General features: G+C 43.7%; 1 protein-coding gene across 1 annotated transcript in view; it reads left to right on the plus strand.

The window, feature by feature from the left end:
- LOC117735217 (microtubule-associated serine/threonine-protein kinase 1-like) overlaps positions 1 to 22,903 on the plus strand; it is a 55,439-nt gene that overhangs the window by 15,259 nt on the left and 17,277 nt on the right. The window contains exons 3-9 of the mRNA XM_034539721.1: positions 10,677 to 10,765; positions 11,646 to 11,721; positions 12,147 to 12,219; positions 16,247 to 16,407; positions 18,481 to 18,556; positions 20,048 to 20,257; positions 20,364 to 20,465. Coding sequence (XP_034395612.1) covers positions 10,677 to 10,765; positions 11,646 to 11,721; positions 12,147 to 12,219; positions 16,247 to 16,407; positions 18,481 to 18,556; positions 20,048 to 20,257; positions 20,364 to 20,465 — 787 coding nt within the window. The remainder of the gene's footprint in view (positions 1 to 10,676; positions 10,766 to 11,645; positions 11,722 to 12,146; positions 12,220 to 16,246; positions 16,408 to 18,480; positions 18,557 to 20,047; positions 20,258 to 20,363; positions 20,466 to 22,903) is intronic.

The raw sequence follows: 22,903 nt of genomic DNA on the forward strand, positions 1-22,903 counted from the left end.
TAGGAAGCCCATATGAAATAACTTGGTCACGTTCCAGTTACATTTTAAAGCAGAGAGGTAATATTCAGGCGTGTGTCCTTATTGGTAACACTTTATGGTGAGGGCAGTCCCCATAAGTTATCATGACTTGAGAAAAGCATGAATTCAGTCATGTAGCACTTCATTATCTATCAATAATGTACAATAATTACCATCTCATGCATGACCGGATTAATTAATGCAACAAGAAACACAGTAGTGTGCATGCATGTTGTGTGTGTTATAATCATACTCGGGGACCTGGTCTGTCTTTAACAGCGATAAATAACATATTATTATTATTGGGTGCATAATTGTGAAATGTTTTAACTATTTGTTGCTAATGCACCAATCATCATTGTGACCCCTCATTTAAAGTCAGCTTTTCTGTCTATTTTAACATTATGAATTTAGAAAACGTCCAAACAAGGTCATTGTATTGGAGTCCATTATATTTGTGTGCACTGCTGTGACTGACTGACTGACTGACTGACTGACTGACTGACTGACTGACTGACTGACTGACTGACTGACTGACTGACTGACTGACTGTGTCTCGGGCTGCACCTTTGAAGAAGAAATTAACCGATAACTCAGAACTTATGACAGACATACCTTAGTTGTTGCATAAATCATTGTATCGAGTTCTGCAGGAATGAGTCCTAAAACCTGTAAATGAGTCAGCATTTTGCTCTTCCGGTTCCGTCAATGTTTAATGGGATTTTGGTTTGAAGCCTAAAATTAGGTCTGTGGTTAACACAAGCTGAAGATGCTTTAAACTAATTTAGATTCTTACTTGTGATGTTGATTTGACTATCACCAAGATTATGTTGCTGAACAAAACGTGGTAGAATCCTAAATGTGTGTTTCTGCAATTATTTAAAATCCAATGGAAAAATCCCATTGGATTTTCTATTAAGGGAACCAGTGTGACACATACGTCTGGGGTTGACCTCCAAAAACACGTTGTCCCTCTATTGTTCTTGCATTGAGTATGCATTGGTGCGGCTTTTAATGCTAAACATCTTCATTTTCTATGGGATACAAATCTGGATTAAAACCCATCTTTTAATCCTCATGAGAAGATCGGCAGTTCGATCCCCGGCTACTCCAGTGCATGTCGACACTTAACCTCAAATACTGTGCCTTTGGTGTATGTGTTAGTTAGTCCCGATGGGCAGGTGCACCTCGCTTGGCAGCCCCTGCCATCAGTGTGAAGTGGTCGGAAGAAGGGAAACGCGCTGTACAAGAACCAGACCGCTTACCCTTTGTAATTGACAACCGGAGGATGTGTCGCTAGTTCTCTCCGTGACGACAGACTGAATATCTTTGGACTAGCGGACGGACAAAACAAGCTCTCTGAATAAGTCCTTATACCAAACAATGAATCAAAAAAGTAATCTGAAGATTTATCAATAACGAAAACAAAATGTTGTGGCAGCCGAGGTGAAATTGCAGAAAGGACGTAGACATTGTTGTTGCCAGTCTGCGGGTAAAATAGGTTTCTATTCGATGTGAAACACAAGTTCTGACCTTCAATCCATGATGTCACCGTTGTGTCATCAAAAAGCTCTAAATCAAAACATTCACTGCACGCAAACCACCCGGTTAATAATCATCCGATCACAAAATGTCAAAGCTGTTCGTGTACGGTTGAGTTATTGAGCTGCCCTTGTTTAAAACCATTAGTGTCATAGTTTAAAGTCTAGTAGTATTACGCCAGACATTATATTGAGTTAAGCATCCTCCCGCCATCTCCATCCTTACTTCCCTCTAAGCGACAGAAGCGGCCTTGCTTGGTTGTGAATCCATATGCCTTATCCATTATCAGATTAAATCATTTTTAATATCTATTAGACATGCTGCGAGACTCCCCCACTCATGCAAATGAGTGTGACTCGCCGATGGAAGTGTTTCATTCTGAATGAGGTGATGGCTGCGGATCATTTGCTGTGTATAAAGGTCACAAAGTGAAATGTCACGACCGTGGTGATTCAGAGCACTTCTCGGGCCGGGGTCGTTACAACAGCCGCGGAGAGAGAGAGAGAGAGACAAACAGGAAACGGGGGGAAAGAAACAGGGGAAGTGGCGGCGACACATGCGGAAGGGTCCGGATGGGTCTTTGTGCTGCCACAACGTTCCTGCCGCTTTCACACCTTTTAGAGGTCATCTGACAACGCCTCCGTGTGCAGAGGAGTGATGTGACGTCTGGATGTTTATTGTGTCCGGTTGTCTTCCATGTCTGCGCCGTGGTCCCGCTGTGCGCATCATACCAACTTTCAACTTCCTGTCATGGTCTTCATTGGTAAATGGAATCGTCGTCGTCAGTGTAAAGGGTCAGTCCGCTGACACGGGGGAAGATCAGAGCGGCCGTCTTGTTTTAAAGAAGACCTTTGGACGCTGTCATGATACCCAAGGCAGTACCTCTAGCTGATGAAGTCTGTTGATTGTGGTTAAAGAAGTTTGGATTGGATCTTGATTTGAGACTTTTATTCTCACAAGAAAGAACTTCTATTTGCAAATAAAAGATAAATTGCCACTAGCCCACCGTTTTAGCTCATTTTCTGTAACCAGTGTAGCATGACGTCATGGTGGAATTAGCAGGATAGCTAGCGGATTAGCCGGCCGCTATGTGAGTCCAATTGAATGCTTCGTCCACTCACTGTTGTCACAGCGTAGGGAAAGCTCAACGTTCCTCATAGCGGCCAATCAAAGAGGACGCGCGTCAAGGCAAGCGTGCGTGATTTCCTCAAGAAGCAGGTCGGAAAGACAGCAGACAGCAGACTTCAGTGACAACTTTGTTATTTATCAGTCAGCCACTCTGAAATCAGCGCAAGCTCAGCCAGAATACAGTCTGAACCTCGGCCAACATTTATTATCCACCCAATTGGTCGGTAATTTAGGCAGTCAGCTAATTAGTCTGCCAGCCAACTTTTTATTCAGTCACACAACAAGCTCATTTATCCGCTCATTACATAATCAGTCACTGTGCTTAAGAGTCACAACAAAGCACACTGCCTTTTTTAATGTATTTATCCAATCGCAAACGGAGAATTGCCCCGCAGTTACGGCATCTTTCTAACACGCTCAAGTGACTGGGTGACTTAGTGAATATATTTGTTTTCTCTGTGACCTCCATTCTCTGCCTGTCTCTTTTCCACTTCATTCTTTTACTACATTTCTTTCTGCTTTGCACAACTGTGAGGCCATGGTTGTTGCTTTGTTTTGGTTGTCTTTTCTCCCTCTTATCTTAGCCTCTCTTTCATGGGGGAGGATGGCTAAAAGCCTCTATTTATGTCCCTTTGTGCTACATTGCATAGCAACAAGAGAGCCATGTGACTAACCCCGCAACAACCCCAAACACCAACACGGTGCTGTTGCACGTTCTCCTCCTAGTTTCCTCTCGTTGTTTCTCTGCTCTCCCGGCCTCTTTTTTTCTATCTTTTTTTCCACATAACCTGTTTGCTTTGTCCAGCTGCGTGACAGCGTCACTCAATCATCTAAAAGCCTCATGTTTGATCCATCTGCTCACGTGGCTTGATTTGGCCGCCCGCCCGAGTTTGGGATCCATCTACATCCTGGTGGACGTGTCAAACTCTGGCAGTAAGGACAGTGGATGTTGTGTAATCGGGTGCACTAACATGGAAACAGCCTGTTGGTCCAGAAAGCTTTTTACATTACATTACATTTTTTTAAAGGGGTAGCGTTTTATCCCGTCCATTTCCATCCCATTTCCCACAGTTGTAAACATGCACTCACCTTTAAGAGGTCGAGAGAGAGAGAGAGAGAGAGAGGTCACCTGACATGAAGTGAGTCTGGACAGGTCGATGCTGTAACCATCAGGAGCGTCTGGTGTCCTCTGTGCCCTGTGATTCAGCACTTATAGAGCAGAAGTTGACACTACTTACTGACAGACAAAAAACACACACACACACACACACACCACACACCCATACACACAAACACACATACACTGACACACACACGCACGCACACACACACACACACACACACACACACACAAGAGGAACACGCATGCGCCCATAACGTCCCACACCAGACAGTTAAAAGTCCTCTCATGATGTCCTTCATTCTGAATCGCCACATTCCTTTAATTGATTTCTTATGGATATGGAGCCGTTCTGTGGCTAATGGCCGCCGTGTTCTTATCGGTGGCCGTCCGTTACAGTGAATGTGATAAGATTTAATACAAACCCGCCAGAGGCCTTTTTGTTTGTGGACAGAGCTTCACAGGAGGAGATGAGAGGAGAGCAGAGAGGACAGTGATCAGTAATTTAGGAAGTAATTACCAAAGAGCCAAAGAAGCGTAATAAAATGAGATACTGCTACTCATAAATGAGAACACAGATACGTAGAGATTGGGAGTTTGTGATAGAGGTTTTCAATTAAAAGACGATCATGAGTAAGGATGGCATTGTAAAAACATCAATCAGCTAATTCCCCACTGTGATACTTTTTTTTTTAATGAATTTTCTTTTTATTTACTTCTTATTCAGTGCTTTTATAAACAATTACCTATCAAGTTATTGTGTACAAGAATGTAAAATGCCGAACAGTGTAAACATTATACCGGCTAAACAGCAGCATATTGACGTGGAGCCCAAGTGGAGACCGCCGTGCTGAAAAGAATGCCAAGACTGCAGTTCCTCAAATGGCCACTTGAGGCTGGCTCCAAAAGTGAGTCTATCCCCATATTAAAATCACCAACTTTATAGCAGGAAAAAACGTGTTTGCCTGACAACGCTCTTGTGACCAAAGACCTGAACTGATTACAGGCACTTGTTCCCTCCTAAGTCCTAACTTAGAAACTAAGAGTGTGCAACAGAGCCAGGCAAGCGTGGATTGTGTAGCTTTAATGACCTGTGTCCTAGTGTTTGTTGGTTCTGTTACACGGCTGGAATGTTGTCGGGGACAGTTTTGGGGCGTTTGGGGGCCGACAACAGTTTCTTTTCTTTCCCATAAGTGTGTGTGTGCGAGAGAGAGGGAGACTAATGGCCTGGTGCCAGCTGACGGCCTGCGGGGAGATAATTGCTCGTCAAAGCTTCTGCACGAGTCATTACCACAGATTTAACCTTTGACCCCCCCCTCTCCTCTCAACAGCAGGGTGACCGGCGTCGCAGCCAATGATAGCCCTGGGTTTCAATATCTGGAGCAGGGTGACACACACTGTCACATCTGTGTGTTTGTGGTTTTTCAGTTTCTCTGTTGTTTTCCTTTGACATTGTCTTTTTATGTTGTCCTCTAAACCAGTGGTCACTAACAGGCGGACCGCGATCCGGGTCCGGACCCAGACGCCGTTGTCTCTGGACCCTCGACCGAAAACCGACAGATAATTGAGAATTATTAAATTTTTTTATTACACCAGTCTTGTGTATAGAGCAAATAGTAAAATATACAATTGCATTACTTATTAAATAAAGGGCCGTACAGTCTGTTGACATTCTTCAAAGAGGATAATCATGATAATAATAATCCATTTTATTTGTATAGCGCCTTAAAAGGTACTCAAGGCACTTTACATGGTAAAGACAAACAATAGAAGCAACAGCAAAACAAAAAAAGATGACTTTTTCACTAGTATCACAGCCTAAATGCAGATTTAATTAATGGGTTTTAAGTGCGGTTTTGAAAGTGGCGAATGACAGAGATATCATGAATACGCCCAGCATGTCAAACTAAAGATCTGATTGGTTGAAGACTATGACAATCAACGATAACGTCCCCATGTACTTTAATCTGCCAAGGCTACCTAGAGGGCCTCGGGCCTCTCTTATACAGACATAGAGGTGACATCTGATTGGATGAAAGCTCTCCTTTAAACAAGCTGCACTGGAAGCCGCGCTGCAGGCTGCAAGCAGAGCAACAGAGGAAGACAGGAGCTGACAAAATAATAATAATAAAACTAATTATAATACATGTATTCTATTCTGTTTTAAATGAAGCCTTTATTTTACTTTTTTACTTATTTTACTATTATTAGAGTACGTATTATTTATAATTTATCCAGTTCAATTGGAAATCTGTAATAATAAATATTGTTTCGATGTTATTCAATTGAACTTTCTTTATTTAATTTGACAGTCATTGGTTTACGACATACAGACATTAATACAACTGTTGGCTACTTCAATACATATGGCACAAAATCACAAAAGCGAAAATGTGACATTATTGTGATGTCGCGGACCTTTGCATGAGGACATCTCTAACCGGACCTCGCTGAATTTTAGTTGAATACCCCTGCTCTAAACACTGCTACAAAATACCTTTCATGTACCACTCATTTGCATTTGAACTGCAATTACTGCCTGGATCATAGCGAGGAGACTTGGGGTCACGTCCTTGTTCTCGTGTGTTGTTAAGTTTAATACACGCAGTATGAATAGACTGTAAACTCAACATTGACATATTATATAACAAGGTTTTATAATTGTTTTATTTTTGTTTAATTGTCATCGCTTATGCATGAACACACATTTGCTTATTTACACATCCATCAGATTTAGCGCAACTTTAGCATTCATTTAGAGTCATGGTTCCGGTCACCTGTTGAATGTAAGTCCAATATTGTCACTCTTTTTGTTCTGATTTTGGTCTCCACCAACCCCTGAGCAAAATATAAGGCTCACCAGCTGGTCGCTAACTGTGTCCGCATGCCGCTTGGTGCTGGTAGTGTACGCTGGGTTATCAGAGTTGATGAGGTTTTGAGTAAAAACATCAGCTGAAAGAACCTAAAACGCTGCGTAAAGCATTACAGTATGCGTACACAGCTGTAAGGTTAGTTAAAGACTGTGGTTTTTAAAAAAATCAAACCTTCTTAGATTGTGCGTCAAGTCAGCGGAGACTTGTTGAATGTTTATGTTTGCAAGCTTTTCTTTGAATTGCCAAAACAAAACCATAAAAATAATGATGCTGTCGTTGCCAGGAGCAGTTTTTGTAGGATGGAACGTTGACACGGAACATTTTAGAAATGCATTCATTACGAACATTTGACAACTGTGTTGGCAGTGAACAGTTTGTGGATATGACATTAGCATTTCTCATTATGTTGACGAACAGAATTCAGCCAAAATAATTTCTTTCTTTCTCACCGTCCTTGTACCTCTCGTTGTCTCTCCTGTCACCGATTTGTCATGGAGGGGTTTCTTGAGACAAAAACAAACAAACAAACGGAAAACAACAAGATTTCATTTGCACCTTTTGACAGACTCCAACACACGGCTGACACCAACACACTTCGTTTCTCTCACATATTAAAACTTGTTTCACTTTGTCATCGGCTCTGGTGTCCGTCAACAGACGCCCGCACAATAGCAACATGCACCATTGACCCCAATGAATCACACTCTCTCCGACTGACAGCGCCACACGCCTCGCCACTGCTGCACTGTCACACTCACAGATTGAGCCTGCATGATGGATTACACAATGGATTATGATGGATTATAAAACTGGCATTCCCTCGCAAAACGCGCAAACAGTCGATGTCTCGGCCGCATCCACAGACACTGACTCACGGTGTTGTGGCTGACTGCAGGGGGAGATGATTATTTCACTGTCCCCCGATCAGAGCGGATTCAGTCTGATGCTCACCTTCATGATGCCATTTGTTTAACACCAGCGTCTCACTGTGAGCTCTGGCGTAAATAGAAAAGAAGAAGAAGAAGAAGGGAGAAGAACAGTTGGAGATGTCACTGTTTGCTTCTTTTGAGTGTGACTCTCGATGTGTTGCCACGGCAACGCACATTCCCCCTCACATCGTCTTCCCTCTTCGTCTGTCTTCTCCTTCTTCTTTGGGTCAATTCATTATGGATGGGCAATAATTTGGTCTAGATGAACCTAATTTGATCTGAATGGGTTTGAATATTTTAAAGGAAAGCGTCCCGTTTTCAGCAAAGCTTCGGCTTTACTGTTCAAAATTCATTTATGCGCAAGTGGGTGACCGAATGAATCCAAACATCCCCAGCTGGCTGACAGCAGAGGAGGGCGGGTGCATGATGTAGTGCAGGCTTGTTTGGCTGTAAACCGACAAGGTGTTTGTGTTTGACCGCGAAAACTGGAGACAGCTTCCGATTTATGATTCAAAGACGGCGATGTGCAGCATACTAACTGTCTCTATCGCTCTCTTCCACACACACACACACGCACACACACACACACACACACACACACACACACACACACACACGCACACCTTCTTAACCAGATTGAGGCAGGATGAGCCCAGGCTGCATGACCATTACTGTGACAGAGCGATTTAAAGTCACATTAACACACACACACACACACACACACATTTCCAACTCCCTTATCTTCTTTGCTTTTCCAGTCCAGTGAATCTGCAGCATGTTAGTCATAATTCCTTAGAGCCACCTATATAGCTCCCGTCCTGTAACCTTCACTCACTGCCAGCGCTGTGACGGCTAATTATGTGGCACGGGATTTCAGGACAAGGATTAATGGCAACGCCTCCTTAAAATGTTGCCCTGCCTTTCTGAGGATGTTACTCTTCATTCTCGAAGAGTTATATGGACACATTATTTTAAAAAGTATTGCCAGTTACTAAGATAATAGTCGTTATATGTATTACGTTTTCATATTGTAACATAGCTGCATATATATATATATTATGTATGTATGTGTATGTATATATATATATATATACACACACACACATACATTTCACTATTTAATAATCACTCATTTAACTTTTGTAAATGACCCAAAACAAAGAAGCAGGTTATAATAATCACATCATCCCAAAATAACAGCACACACTTGAATACAACCAATGAACAGGTGGATGTCCTCCTCTCTGTCGCAGGGATACAAGTATCAGAACTCTAACGTGACCTTTGCTGGTCGTGAGTGTGTGTCTGTCTGCTAGAGTAGAGCGTAAAGAGCAGCACTCCTATTTAAGCTTTTCTTTTTTCTTTTTCTTTTTTTTACAGTACAAAATGCTTTGGGCAAGATGCCCTTTTACAGCATTCGTTTAAGATAACAATGTTATAAAACACAGTGGCTGCAAGAGACTTCTGGCTTTGTGGGAAGATTAGATTGCTTTGCCCTAGTGGGTTTTCATTCTGTTACTGTCTTTTAATATTTTAATCGACTCTATTACCCTGAAAATGGGAGTTAGAGCGGAAGAACGAATTCTCTGGACTTCACACTTTTCAATTATTCATTACTCGGAGAGTTCATTTCGAGGAAGGATGAAGCAGAAAGGGAACAAAGCGTTAAGAAATTAAAAGACGTGAACATAATACGCAGGAAAAAGTCACAGAAGCTCGGCAGGCAGGTATTAAATGTGCGGTTTTGGAGCATTAGACACCTCAAAGCGAATAACCGTTGGAGTCGAGCTGCTGTAGATGTGATGAATCAAAAGCTGAGAACATGTGGCTGGAGTGAAGCTCGACTACATGCTACAAATGATTCTGCTTTCCATTGAGGACGCGCGGCGATGAGAACGTGGCTGCAGGTCAAGGAGCGAGGGAGGCGAGGGACAATTGCGGGCACGAAGAAAGAGAAATGTGTGACACAGAAAGGAAATCTTAGGACTGTCGTTTTACCCCCCCCCCCCCTCCCCCCTTCCTCTTCCCGAGAGCTGCAGGATGGTGTTAAGCCACTTCCAGCCCTCCATCCAAAAGCTAATGCATTTCCCTTAAATATTTCAATATGCTCCCCCTCTGTTCTGCGAGGTTGAGTACAAGCACTCCCTGAGCTGGCGCCCGCAGAGACACACTGCCACGGATAAGTGCGTCACCGAGAGGTGAGGGGAGGACGTGGGAGGATATAGATTATTGATCAGTGGACAATACATCCAATAACCAATGCTGTGCGTCTGTGATCGACTGCACTTCCTACACAGACAGACAGCAGCGTTGCTGGCTGATGCAACGCGGAGCAAACCAGCGTTGCTCGTCAGTTGTGGTGCGGCTCTGACAGGCTGTTCCACCAGGCTGAGCAGGAAACGGCATGTGAGCAAAAAAACAGCGTCCGCACACGGAGAAAAAAACGTAAGACCAGAAAACATACGAGCTGGTGTGTAAGACAGTAAACGACCCGTGACACATTCAGCTGTGCCAGCAGGAGCGAAGCCTTTTTATGGTTCAATGATTTCAGGCCTTCAATGTGGTCTGTGTGTGCCCTCCCCGGTGCTTTTCTTCCTCTCTGGCTGTCTCTCCATCCCTCCGCTGCCTGATCACTCCTGCCATTACATTTCATGGCAGCTGCCGTCATTCCGGCTGGACCGAGAGGAAATTACAAAAAAAAAAAATCTTTGTTGCTTTGTTGCTCTCCCCTGTGGGTGGGCAGACATCAATAAAGTCCTATATTATGGCCTGCCACATGCACACACACACACACACACACACACTCACTCACTCACTCACTGCACTCAACATATAAAAGCATGCACACATACTCTACTGTAGCTATACGTTTACTCAAGGAGACAAGTAAGCAAACAGACTCAAAGCCAAACAGTCGCAATCTCTTCATTAACTTGGGGGTCACTTAGGTTTTTCCTTTAGTTTCTTTAATGTAATACACCTCAGTGCTTTTGTGTGTGTGTGTGTGTGTGTGTGTGTGTAAGAAGACAAGTATTGACGTGCTCTTTGTTCTCGTTTGTGTTCCAGTTGCAGAACCAGTAACAGGAAAAGCCTCATCCTGACCAGCACGTCGCCCACCTTGCCTCGGCCGCACTCTCCACTGCCTGGACACATAGGTCAGTGTGTAAACGCTGCAGACATGATACAGTATATTTGTTCCATTATTTCCAGTTTGTTTGTAATAAGATATTTATTGACTTAAGAGTGAATGGAGATGCATGCAAGTTGTATAGAAAGCAGACTTGAAAAGGAGCATTTGCAGCAGTTCAACTGTGCCTCATTTTCTAGGGACTGAGCTGCATCCTGTGATACATTTTTGCACTTTCTATTGCAGGATTTTGGAGATTTTTGAGTTTCAGAAATAACTCAGGATGGAAGAAGTCGGGGCATTCTTGCGACCATAAATAGATCAGCTTTTGGGTGTCATGTGACATGAAATCTAAGCAGGTTTAAACTATAATCAAATGTTGTTATTTTTGGGTCAAACTCACCTTGCTGCAGTGATGTAGAAGTCTACCCCAGGTTGTGTCAGTACATTGTGACATCACTACATCAAGGTGAGAATTTAAACCACTAGGACAGTGGTCCCCCCCCCCCCCCTTCCCCGACACGCTGGAGGGCCTTAAAGGTTGCCTCCAGTCGGCTCCCAACGTGGCGACGACAAGCACCACAAGCCGGGTGCCATATAGTCCCTATTGGAGAGAAGGCATACATCTCAAACACTGGGTAACTCACACCAAAGCCATCTAGAATGATAAATAGCACTACAGGTAAGAGTAAAAAAAGAGTAGCTTATTGTCTACTTTATCAAAAGAGTCATTTCATTTTGGATCACAGACTGTACTTGGGAGTGGACGCTTTAAGTGTCTCAATGACAATGAAATTGGAGGGCCCACCCCAGGTATTCTTGATGAAATGACTTTTGGTTTTGTTATCCTCCCCAATAACCCACACTGTATGTTTTCTGCTCCGCTCCATCCATATGTATTTCAACAGGAAGCAGTCCGTTGGACAGCCCGCGCAACTTCTCACCAAGCGGACCCGCCCACTTTTCCTTCGCCTCCTCTCGCAGGTTGGCATCCATCCTTTATTCACACAATAAGTCACACATGCACCGCTACAAGAGCAGCCGAGTGAAATTGGTATAGAGGATTATTTTTACTCTCACGCACACACAGAAAAGAACTCTTCAGGGAACACACCCACACAATTGTCCGTGCGACAGAGACCTGACAGCAGACCCAGATGAATGAGGCGAGGTGCCAGAATTTTGTCCAAATGTGTGTCCCTCATCACTCACTCATAGGAAGTGTCAGACGTGGCTGGAGGAGGCCGGAGGGGAAAGAGGAATAAAAGGGAACAAAAGTGTAATTGGATAAAAATGAAGTGAAGGTGGTGGGATTGCTTCAGTAGAACTGTGTTGTTTGGAGGGACTAAAATAGAAACCGATATTGGAGTTGATCCCTTTTCAGGCTTTTATATGTTTTTTTCCTTCAGGGCTGATGGTCGTAGATGGTCCTTGGCTTCTCTGCCTTCCTCAGGATATGGCACCAATACACCCAGTTCAACGGTAAGCTTGAGAGGATGGAGAAAGCCACACAATAATTTCATGTTCCATCTATTGATCCGCATTTTGGCACATGTTGTCTTCTTAAGGACAAAAGACAGTAATCATCATCAGAGCAGGTTGGCCGTTTATCGCGAGGTCGGTGGCTTGAGTCGTGTCAAGTGTCCTTGAGCGAGACACTGATCCTTCAACCTTGAGACACTGACTTTTAAGAGCCTGCTAGTGTATGTGTTTTCTTTAAGTTCTCTCTTTGGGAGGTCACAAGCATCACGATACCACCGACGTGGCAGCAGCAGCCTGTCCTTCATCTGGTGTGCATTATCACCGCAGCAGACACTGCACCTTATGCTTTCTCAAATGAAGAATGGAGCTGACTAAGTGTGTCCTTGTAACACTAAACTTGTGGCTATCAAACACCAGAGGACACCAGAGTGGACACGCTTAGAAATGAGCGTTCCAAACGGTTTCTTCATGGAGGGTTGCTTCTGAAGAACCCTTTTTCGAAGAAAGGGTCTTTTAAGGGTTCTTTGTAGGAATACAGGTTCCATTGAGAACCCTTTGTGTGGAAGAAGGTGTTCTTCAAAGATTGTTGAAAGCATGGCTGTTAAAAGAGAACCCCCTCAAAAAACTAAAACAACTAAACTGTTAATGTGGGTTGCTGCACCACATCAGCCCCGGCCTTTTGAGGTTCTAGGTTAAAGGGTTCTAGGTATAATCCCCTGGTTGGGTTCTAGGTGAAACCCTTGGAATATAAAGGGTTCTTGGCAGAATCCCCTGGGTGGGTTCTAGGTTAAACTCTTGGAATTCAAAAGGGTTATTGGTGGAACCCCATAGGTGGGTTCTTGATTGCACCCTTAGAAGGTGGAAAGGTTCTGGATAGAGCCTCCAGAGAGGTTTCTGGGGAGAACAATTACCTCATAGAAGGGTCTCTGTAGAACTTCTATTAGAGTGCTCTGGGTGTAACCTTTATGTTGGGTTCTTGGTAAGAACCCTCTTTTATAATGTATTCTACCAGGAACTAAAAAAGGGTTGTCCTATGAATAAATATTATTATATTGTATGGTTCTAGTTAACACCTTTATGTCAAAGACTGTAGCAGTCCGATATAAAGTGCCCTGAAGTAAACTGTGAGGCCTCAGGTTTCGCTGGTTTCACAGAGAGATTCCTTCATGTTCCCCCTCGCCACAGCAGAACAAAAGAAAGCTCATGCAGATCAAACACTGTACGTTCTTTCATCTCCACTTTTTTCCAGAGAGAACAGGACAAAATAAAGTGTGGGATCTTCCTTTTTTTCTCTTGATAATTTTGCTGCGTAGTCATGAAATCAACAGCCCAAAAAGTACGTGAAGTTATTTTCTTCTATTGCTGAATTGATGACTCAGGTTATTGTATCCTCTCCATGAATATGTAAATCTCTCAAATAATTTATTTGCATATATATCGCATTATATCAGCGCGCGTGAAATTCTGCTTGTAAATTCATGTTCTAAAAAAGTAACATGTTCCAATTTGGTCTCGCTCCGCTTTGAGACACGCCACACTTTCAGCTAAATGCCACAGAAACACACACACACACACACACGCCCCCCATGTTTTCCTTCTCTTTGTACTCACCGCTGTGAGTCTCAGCCGATTATTTCAAAGCATTTTATCGCTGAAGAACATGCTTCATATGTGAACCCAAACTAAAAATAGCGCATCAGTTGCTAAGATATGATCGACCTGATTTAGGTATTGGCCTCTCTGGGAAAAAAAAGAAGAAGAAGTGGAGCAGGGATAATGGAAATGAAATGTAGCCAATTTCTTGCCTGTTCCAGTAACTATTTCTCCCTCCCTTACTTCCCCCGAGCACCGGAGATGGATGTAGGTGGAAGTGAAACGTGTTTTGAAGCAAACAGCAGGACAAAAAAACAATGTTTCCTTTTGTGAAGCTTAAGAGACTCACTCAGAGAAATGAGCACTGCCAAGGCCCATTTGCTAAATAGTCCATATGAGAAATGGACCTTAATGTGTAAGACGCTCAGGTGGAGACGAGGTGTTGACTCATAATCCAACCCCATGTACACTCCCGTGCCATCTGCGGACGCCAAGGCTTCCTCGGACTGACTTCCTCCCAATGCACCTCCTTCACAGCGGCGCATATAGAGAGACGCACAGCACACTGTAGGTGACTCATTGATCTCTTGTTACCGGTCGATGAGTTGGAAGATGGTTTTCTCAGTTTCCCCGTGCACCGCTCCGCCTCCGTCGCTCCTCATCCCCCTCTTCCCGTCAGGTTTCAGCACTCTGCTACTTCTTACACGGGCCATTACTCGCTTGATTAGTTACAGCAGGACCCTTGCATACTGAACACATCAGATGAAAGGAGGAGATGTGTGTGTGTGTGGGTGTGCGTGTGTCTTAAATGTAGATGTAGATAAGAAGCAAATTTATGCAGGAAAGCGGAGGTAACGCACGGAGAGAAGGTGGAGGAAGCACGGAGAATGAAAAGCTGACGGGGGAAGGAAACAGTCGAATATCACGCACATCACGGTTCTAATTTCCCTTTTGATGGATATCTGCGAGGTGATGAACTCTGCAGCTGATTAGGCTGCTTTGACACTGCTTCCCCGTGACGCCACAGCTTTACACCAGGGAAAACGCAACATATCATATCAAGTTTTTATTTTGTTGATCTCAATCCAGCATCTCGTTAAAGTCAGTCAATCGTTTTATTAAAGTGAATATGTGACGCTGAAAATCCCTGTGTGCCGTGAATAAGCTATATTTTGATGTGTATACAGTTTATTTCGGTTGTTTCATTTCCACTTTGCCAAAAAACATTTCGGGCCAAAACATTTAAACTAATTAATTAAATGAACAGACACTCTCCTCACAACCTTTATTATTAAATAATAATGAGATTTACACACCAAAATGCAGATGCAAAGAATGATTAAATTAGCTTTATAGAAAAAAAAACTGGTTGCTGCTGTAGAAAGGGGTCTGTTTACAAAAAGAAACACCCACATACTGACCAGCTGACCAGCTACCGTCATCCGAACACAAACTTATGATGACGATGATGATGATGATGATGATGATGATGATGATGATGATGATGATGATGACTCTCTAAAGCACATTTCCTCCATTCCTATTTCCTCTCATACTTGCCACGCATCTCTCCACACGTCTTCAGTCAGAGTGACTAAGACACAACTGGTCGCAACTAAGCAAATGGACATGCACCATGTGACTGCACGAAGCAGCGAGACGGATGTGAGACATTTTTTTGAAAGTTTTTTTTTTTAAATCTATGAAAAACCCTCACATCCAGTGGCATTTACCTCAGTCCCCTTTCCCTGTGTGTCTCTAGGGAGCTTCTTAATGGATTATTAATTGATTGACCGGACTGCATTCATAACATGCTTTTCTGCAGCTTGCAAGTGGCTGAGACCTGAATGGAGCCTCTAATGGATTTTTACTGCAGAAATCGTTGTGCGGCCAAATCCAACCATGGTGTCCCATTGGGAGACGTGTTCATTAAGCCTCCCATTGATCCAATGTTTTGTTTAAAGCCGTTTATCCCTCCCCCCCCCCCCCCCCCCCCCCCCCCCGAGATTGCAGTCAACTTTTAGGTGGAGAGTGACTCCTTCATTCGCTGCACTCTTTTTGCTCTGGTGTTTAGTCCACATCATTCTGTTTTTCCCTCCTACACAAACTCCTTCTGGATATTTTTCTTTCTTCTCCACCTCTCTCTCTCTCTTTTTCTTCCTTGTTCTTTTAAGTCAGTCGCTTCATAGTTTCAGCCCATTCCACCCACTCATAGTACACCTTGTGCTTTCTTCTTCTCCTTCTTATTTTTCTTCTTCTCTTCTCTTATTGTCACACCATCGATTAAGGTGCTCTTGCCATTTGGTATTGTTGTTGTCCTCCCCTCCATCACCGGACGTCTTACTTATAAACTATTTATGTTGAAGCTTTTCAAAGAGATGTAACAAAGAGCGGGGCACAGTTTAACATGTCTCCTTTCCACGCCTCTCTCCAGTCATCCAGCTCATCCCAGGAGCGTCTCCACCAGCTGCCCTTCCAGCCGACCATGGACGAGCTGCACTTCCTGTCCAAGCACTTTGGCAGCACCGAGAGCATCACGGACGACGACGGGGGCCGACGCTCACCGCACGTCCGCCCTCGCTCTCGAAGCCTCAGGTGAGAGAGAGCACGGCGTATCATGGGCAAAAGACAGGTCGAGCGAATATATGGGAGCAACTTGGCATCCAGCCAACTTTTCCACGTGCAATTCCTCCCTGAGATGGATCCACTAAGATGCAGGTTTCTTCTAGTAGCTCCGAGTTGCTGACTCAACAAAAACATAATGCTGTAGCATTGGTTTCCAGATGCAAAACATTCACGATTCATTGTTTAATAGTTTTTTTTTCTGACTACAGAAGGTGGTGCCAACATTGTCCAAAGCCTTTTTTTTTCAGAAGCAGTTGATTTGTGGAGATTGTTTGGTGAGGAGAAAATAAACAAGGGCAATCAAAATTCATCATGTCAAGCTTACATGAAAGGACATTAGGCTTGCCTCTAATATTATGAATGGGAAAATTACTGTGCAGGAACAACTTTAATCTGCCACGAAGGGGATGCAGAGGCCTCTCAATTATTTATTTAGAGCAAAGGCCTTTTTCTTGTATAATTCACTTGTTATTGTGTATGCTCTATTATGTGTTTGTCAGTGCTGTTGGATGCTTAATTTTCTGCAGCTGCCATTTAATGCTCTTTATTTCATTGAAGACGATATTTGTCTAAATGAGGCAATGTGCATCCTACATTCTTCTGATTTCTCATCTTCCAGCTCTGTGCGGTTTATTATTATATATTAGCAAACAGTAGAAGAAGTATTTAGATCTTTTTACTAAGTGCCACACTATAAAATACTACAAGTAAGAGTACTGCAGAATTCACTAGTAGGATGTGTAAAATATACGCAAGTAGCAAGATGTACTTGAAGTATCCAACGTATATATTATACTATATTGAAATATATAATTTATGCGTAAGCTGCATTTTTATGTTGGAATAGATCAATATGGAGCCAATGTTAACTAGTTATTGAAGAACAAGTCTAATGATATTTCATATATTTGCCAACAAATCCCATGAAAAGACCAAAACCAATAATGAACAGACCCTACTCACGTAGAGTAAAGTATTATCTGCGTTGCATTAACGCATTGCGGAATTAGCAAGCTAGCTAACTAGCAGACAGCTGGCTAGCTAGCTAGCTTGCTTAATGCTACGTTCTTTACTCAAAAAGAGTAAAACAAAGTTGTCATTCTTCTGGCGAAAGCAATGTGCTTTCCGACAAGAGTGTGTGGATGAAGTAATAACTTTTAAAATAAGTTTTTACTCATCTACTCTGACTCTCTACTACTGCACTGCTCGATTAAGGCGTTACTGCAAAATAACCTTCAGTGAGTCGGTTTCTTTAGTTTATAATGCAGTTAGCACGCTACAACAGTCGCAATGGCAATCGTGCACATAAAAATGGCCGCCGCCATGACCGTCCTGCTACGTAGATTTGAACGGGAACGTCCGTTCTGCTCCTAATCTATTTCTATACCTCCACCACTATTATTAGATCAGTATCAGTCCCCCCTCCAGATCTCTGAGCCTCTCCAGAGCGCAGCAGTGTCTCCATTAGGTGAAGCCTCTGGCGTACGCTGCCTCCAACCACACCTATTATAGCCTCCCCTCTGGATGCAACATGCCCCCGCTGCATACAACACGTCACTACTGTATTCAGTTTTCATATTAAGCTCCTCAGCAGCCGCTGCCCTAGATAATCTCCTATCTTGTGACTTCAGTTTACAAGATAGGACCTTGTGTACCTTGACATGCCTCATTATTACTATTCATATCTATTCATTTTCCACTAGAAATCTTCTCCCAATATACTTGAATTCAGCGCTGTTTGAGTTTTTAAGGGCTTTTTTAAAAATGTATCTGCCGCATGTTTATTTTGTGTAGAGCAAAGTGTGGATATATTTTTGCCTGTCTGATGTCAGTACCCCATGCAGAGTGCACCAGATCCATTAAAGAAACTGAGTGTGCTGAATTTCAGATCGCTGGATTAGCATAATGTCCAGACAGGATGGACATGGGGGGGAAGCGGAGAATTATTCCTTCATTCAAGTGAAAAACACAGAGATGCGTCTCTGATTTTCTCCGTCAGCGCTGTTTATCACTCTTCTGCTCTGTGTGTTTGTCTCTCTTCAGTCCGGGGCGCTCTCCATCCTGCTATGACAATGAAATAATGATGATGAACCATGTCTACAAGGAGCGCTTCCCCAAGGTCAGCCTCACACAAACAATTACACAAGTGTAACCTGTGCATCAGTGCATACGTCAAGTACGCACACAGACTATATGCATGCAGTCAGTGGCCACTTCTTTTGCCTAATGACAAGGAATTTGTTCATAATTTGTAACAGCGGGATTCCGAACTTTTTTCTAATGTCCAGAATAACAAGTAAACTATCGCTGACAATCAGAGGAGGGCTCCAGGAGAAAAGGTTGATCATACAGTACCTGCTAGATGATGTATATATTTGGAAGCGTAGGGACCCACTTTTTTAAAGATAACAAACCATCGCGACCCAATTCCCACCAAGCCTTTTGAAAAGTCTTTTAAAACACTAAATAACTACTTTTATGCACTTCTTATTGAAAACATAGACAAGTTTTGCATGCTTTAGTTTTTTCTCTCTCATCAGCAAAATAAACAGAATGAACGCTAGCCTTTCAATGTCATAAGCATAGGCTACAATAATAAGAACAATACTCGAAGGTGTCCTGCCGATATAAACCTTGAATAAAAGACGATGGGACAAATGTATACAGCACCCTTCATGAGACCCTCCTGTGGGTCGTGACCCAGTCTTTTGAAATGACCGATGTATCCCATCTAACTGGAGTGTCCCGGTTTTTATTCCCAACCACTGGGCCTTTGTTGTACGTCATACATCCTGATCCTGCTGTACAACGCTGCCATCTCCGTATCTCTTGTTACTATCAAAGAGGCTTACTGCTCTCCTCTGACCTCCGTCATGAAGACAGCTCTCGGTGGGAGGGCGGCCTCGGAGATTTGATTTCACCGCTCTCGGTGAGCCGTTGACACCGCAGTGTGTGAAAACTCCTGACCTATGAGTCACTGATCATGAGCACAAAATCAATTAGAAACGTATTTTGCTCCGGCGGACAGTACGTATTCCAACCATGAGCTAAACTCCTTGAAGCCGCCTGCGTGCGTTATATGCTGGGAGATAAACATACAACATGATGTCTGAGAGAAGCTACTATTTTCTAAGAAGAAGGAAATGTCACACACACACACACACACACACACACACACACACCAGCGCCATCATCATGTGCTCATTCAAAGTAATGCATTGTGAAGCAGTGCTAACAAGGCTTCACACACACAATTGCACACTTACAAGGACTGCAAGCTTTAAAGGCTCAACATTGCTGCATTCTCACCGTCATTATAAGGAGGTTAATTAGCAGTTGCATACCTGAAATAGTTGTTATTATGCATCAATTGACAGCTGTACAACACGCACACACACAAACATGCCATACAGTAGTCAAGATCTTGTAACCGTGGGGATGTCCCAATCAGAGCGCATCACAGATGGGATTGTGCTTCACGGCTGACGCATCAGCCTGCGATGACAGCTGTTGAGATGCGCCGCCGATGTGTGGGCCGTGGAAAACCTTTCGGGACTGGCAACAAAATACGTAGCAACCGACTGTTAACCGCCATCTTGTATTTCCTTAGGCCACGGCTCAGATGGAGGAGAGGCTAGCAGAGTTCATCCACAACTACTGCCCGGAGAGTGTGCTGCCACTGGCCGACGGCGTCCTCAGCTTCATCCACCACCAGGTAGCCGAGCTGTCCAGGGACTGCCTGACGAAGTCGCGCGAGGGTCTCATCACCAGTGTCTACTTCTGTGAGCTGCAGGAGAACCTGGAGAAGCTGCTGGATGACGTGAGTCGCGGAGGCGGAGAGGAACGTTGGCGTTAATCAGGGCGCCAACACATGTCTCACTGACCCCACCTGTCCCTCTGTCTGCCTGTCTCTGCCTCGCTCTCAGGCATACGAGCGCTCCGAGAGTTCGGAGCTCACCTTCGTCACCGAGCTGGTCAAAAAGCTCTTCATCATCATATCTCGTCCAGCCAGGCTCCTCGAGTGTTTGGTGAGTCACCATCTCCAAGATCCTTTTAATTCTCAATGTTTTGCTTCATCTGCTGGGGAAAAGACTATTATTGTATTTTCCCATCTAGTTTGATGGGGGAACAGGGATATGAGATAAAGGAGATTTATTCATACACTCATACAAGGAATGTACACTCCAAGAAAAATGAATAGTGCAAAGTCTTTGGTGATTGGACTCCATCTTGAAGTAGGATAACCGAGTGGTAGTGATGCTGAGGTCAGACACTGGAGATGATGGTGATGAAGGGAGAGCATCTGATGCCTCCTTTCACCATTTCAGCTGCTCAAGCAAAAAGATGTCAACCCACCTTGTTTGTTCAAGAGTTTTTTGAGCTGCCTGTATAAGAACTTACTTGAATAGATTTTAGTTTATTGTACTCAGACAGTCCCATTTAGAGTATAATAGACCATAAGGCAGGGTATGCTTTAGGGCTGGGCTACTTGTGATTGGCAGGTCAATACCAAGGCGTCTGGCTGTTGTCTGTGTGTTTATCACAGAGCTTTGAACCCTTTTCATAGTGGGTTCATCAAAGTTACCGGTAACATTTTTGTCGCCTGAAAACGTCACAGTCACCCTTCGGTTGTACTTGGCTCCACCCTCTCGTGTCACTTCTGGTTGCAAAAAAACAAGATGGCGACGGCCAAAATTGCTCAAAACTGCAGTCCATGAACCGTCTGGGTGAATCCATCAACTTCTCCTCCAATCTCTGCTGCAAACAAACCTTTTTATGAGCAGAAGGTCTCTGGTGTGATTTCTCATTCAGTTGACTTGACACAGTATCAGGGTTTTACTACTTTACCTTTTTGCACTTGCTTTTCGCCCCCTTGCATTCAGAAGCGGCTGCTAAGGTGCACCTGCTTCCAGTAAATGTAGATTCTCCTTCAGCCTTCTTGATACATTGGATTTGAATGTGCGAATGTATTATGCAGCAGAGGTCATTGTTTTTTTTTACAGCTGTGTCATCAGACACACTGCACATCGCCGTAGCGACAGAAGAGTATGAGCTCATCGCCACAGGATATCTTTCCAACTTTACCCAGAACTGCAAGATATTCTTTCCACCCCCGCTTCTTTGTCGATCTCCTCTGCGGCGCATCAAATCAGCTGGGAGACAGAGCCGCGTCCTTGACATGTTAATACATACAGAACAGAACTCACTCCAACTTACCAAGTAATAACCAGCCTCTCTGAATGCGCTGCAGACTCAGCCATACCTGGATACCAGCTCACTGATTGATGGCCTCGAGTGTTCGTCTCCGGCGTGGTCCCTCCTCCCACCGCCCCACTGGCTCATCTTTCTGTTGCCAAGGCGACCGTCAGAGGAGGTCGATAGGGTCAGGCCGGATGCGGAGGGGACTTAAGATCCTCACCGCCCTTAGGTCAGAGAGGGGGAGACACGCACACAGATAAAATGTGGTCCGCGGGCTCCGGATTCATTTAGCATTCAAGTCAGCAGCAAGTTGTGATTTGGTGAAAATGTCACACAGACAGCAGACAGCAGGCTGTTAGCTGGGGGGATATTATCCTTGAGCGGAGCAAGCTATCAGAGAGGCAGGTTAATTCCCCCTCTCTCTCTTTTTTTTTTCACGGTTGAGGGGAGCAGATATGAGAGAGCAGGGGAGGAAGGAAATGATCCCGGCTGCCCCGGGCTCTGCTTTCTAATCAAAATGTTATCCCACCAACAGGAATGAAACCGAATCCCACAGGACACCACAAAAGACTGTTTTATTAGGGGGGAAGAAAAAAAAATGCCGTTCCAAGAAAGCAATTTAAAGTTGGGAGGTGTATTAACACTGATTGGGTTTTTTTGACAGCCACGTAGCACTGTTTGGTCATGAATGTGTGAAGTAACTTCCCGTTTTGGTGATTATAAGTTAGGCACACCTTTTTTTTCTTGCTAACTAGGACGTTAGTCATCATGGTTCATTAACCTGCTGTAAGAAATAATCATTAGCGTGATATACTGTGGTACGTTCTCTTTTAATATGCTGACAGCGTATCGTTGTCGACCGAAACTGGATTTTTGCCGCTGATGCAGATATTTTTGGAGCATGAAAATATACGATAACAATAATTTGGTATCGTTTATAAAAAAACGTTCCTCTTGATCTCACATGAAAATGTGTTTGAGAGGATTAATGACATCTTCCCACACATCAAACACTTCAGTAGTAGCAAGTGTTGATTTTTAAGTGGCAATCATCTGGCGTTGACAGGGGTCTTATTCGACTTTCGTGAGTTCACTTCCAGAGATGATGTGTGTTCCAGCACTGCCGCTTAAAGCCTACATGAAGGTGTTAAAACTCTGCCGTTGTGGACTTGGAAGATATTTTCGGATGTGCTGAGAGAGCAGCGATGACTTTCACTCTATTCTATTTGACTCCCGATGGTGGATCTTCACCTGTGACAGTTTAAGC

The sequence above is a fragment of the Cyclopterus lumpus genome, chromosome 1, assembly GCF_009769545.1.
Source record: "Cyclopterus lumpus isolate fCycLum1 chromosome 1, fCycLum1.pri, whole genome shotgun sequence".
NCBI classification, from domain to species: domain Eukaryota; kingdom Metazoa; phylum Chordata; class Actinopteri; order Perciformes; family Cyclopteridae; genus Cyclopterus; species Cyclopterus lumpus.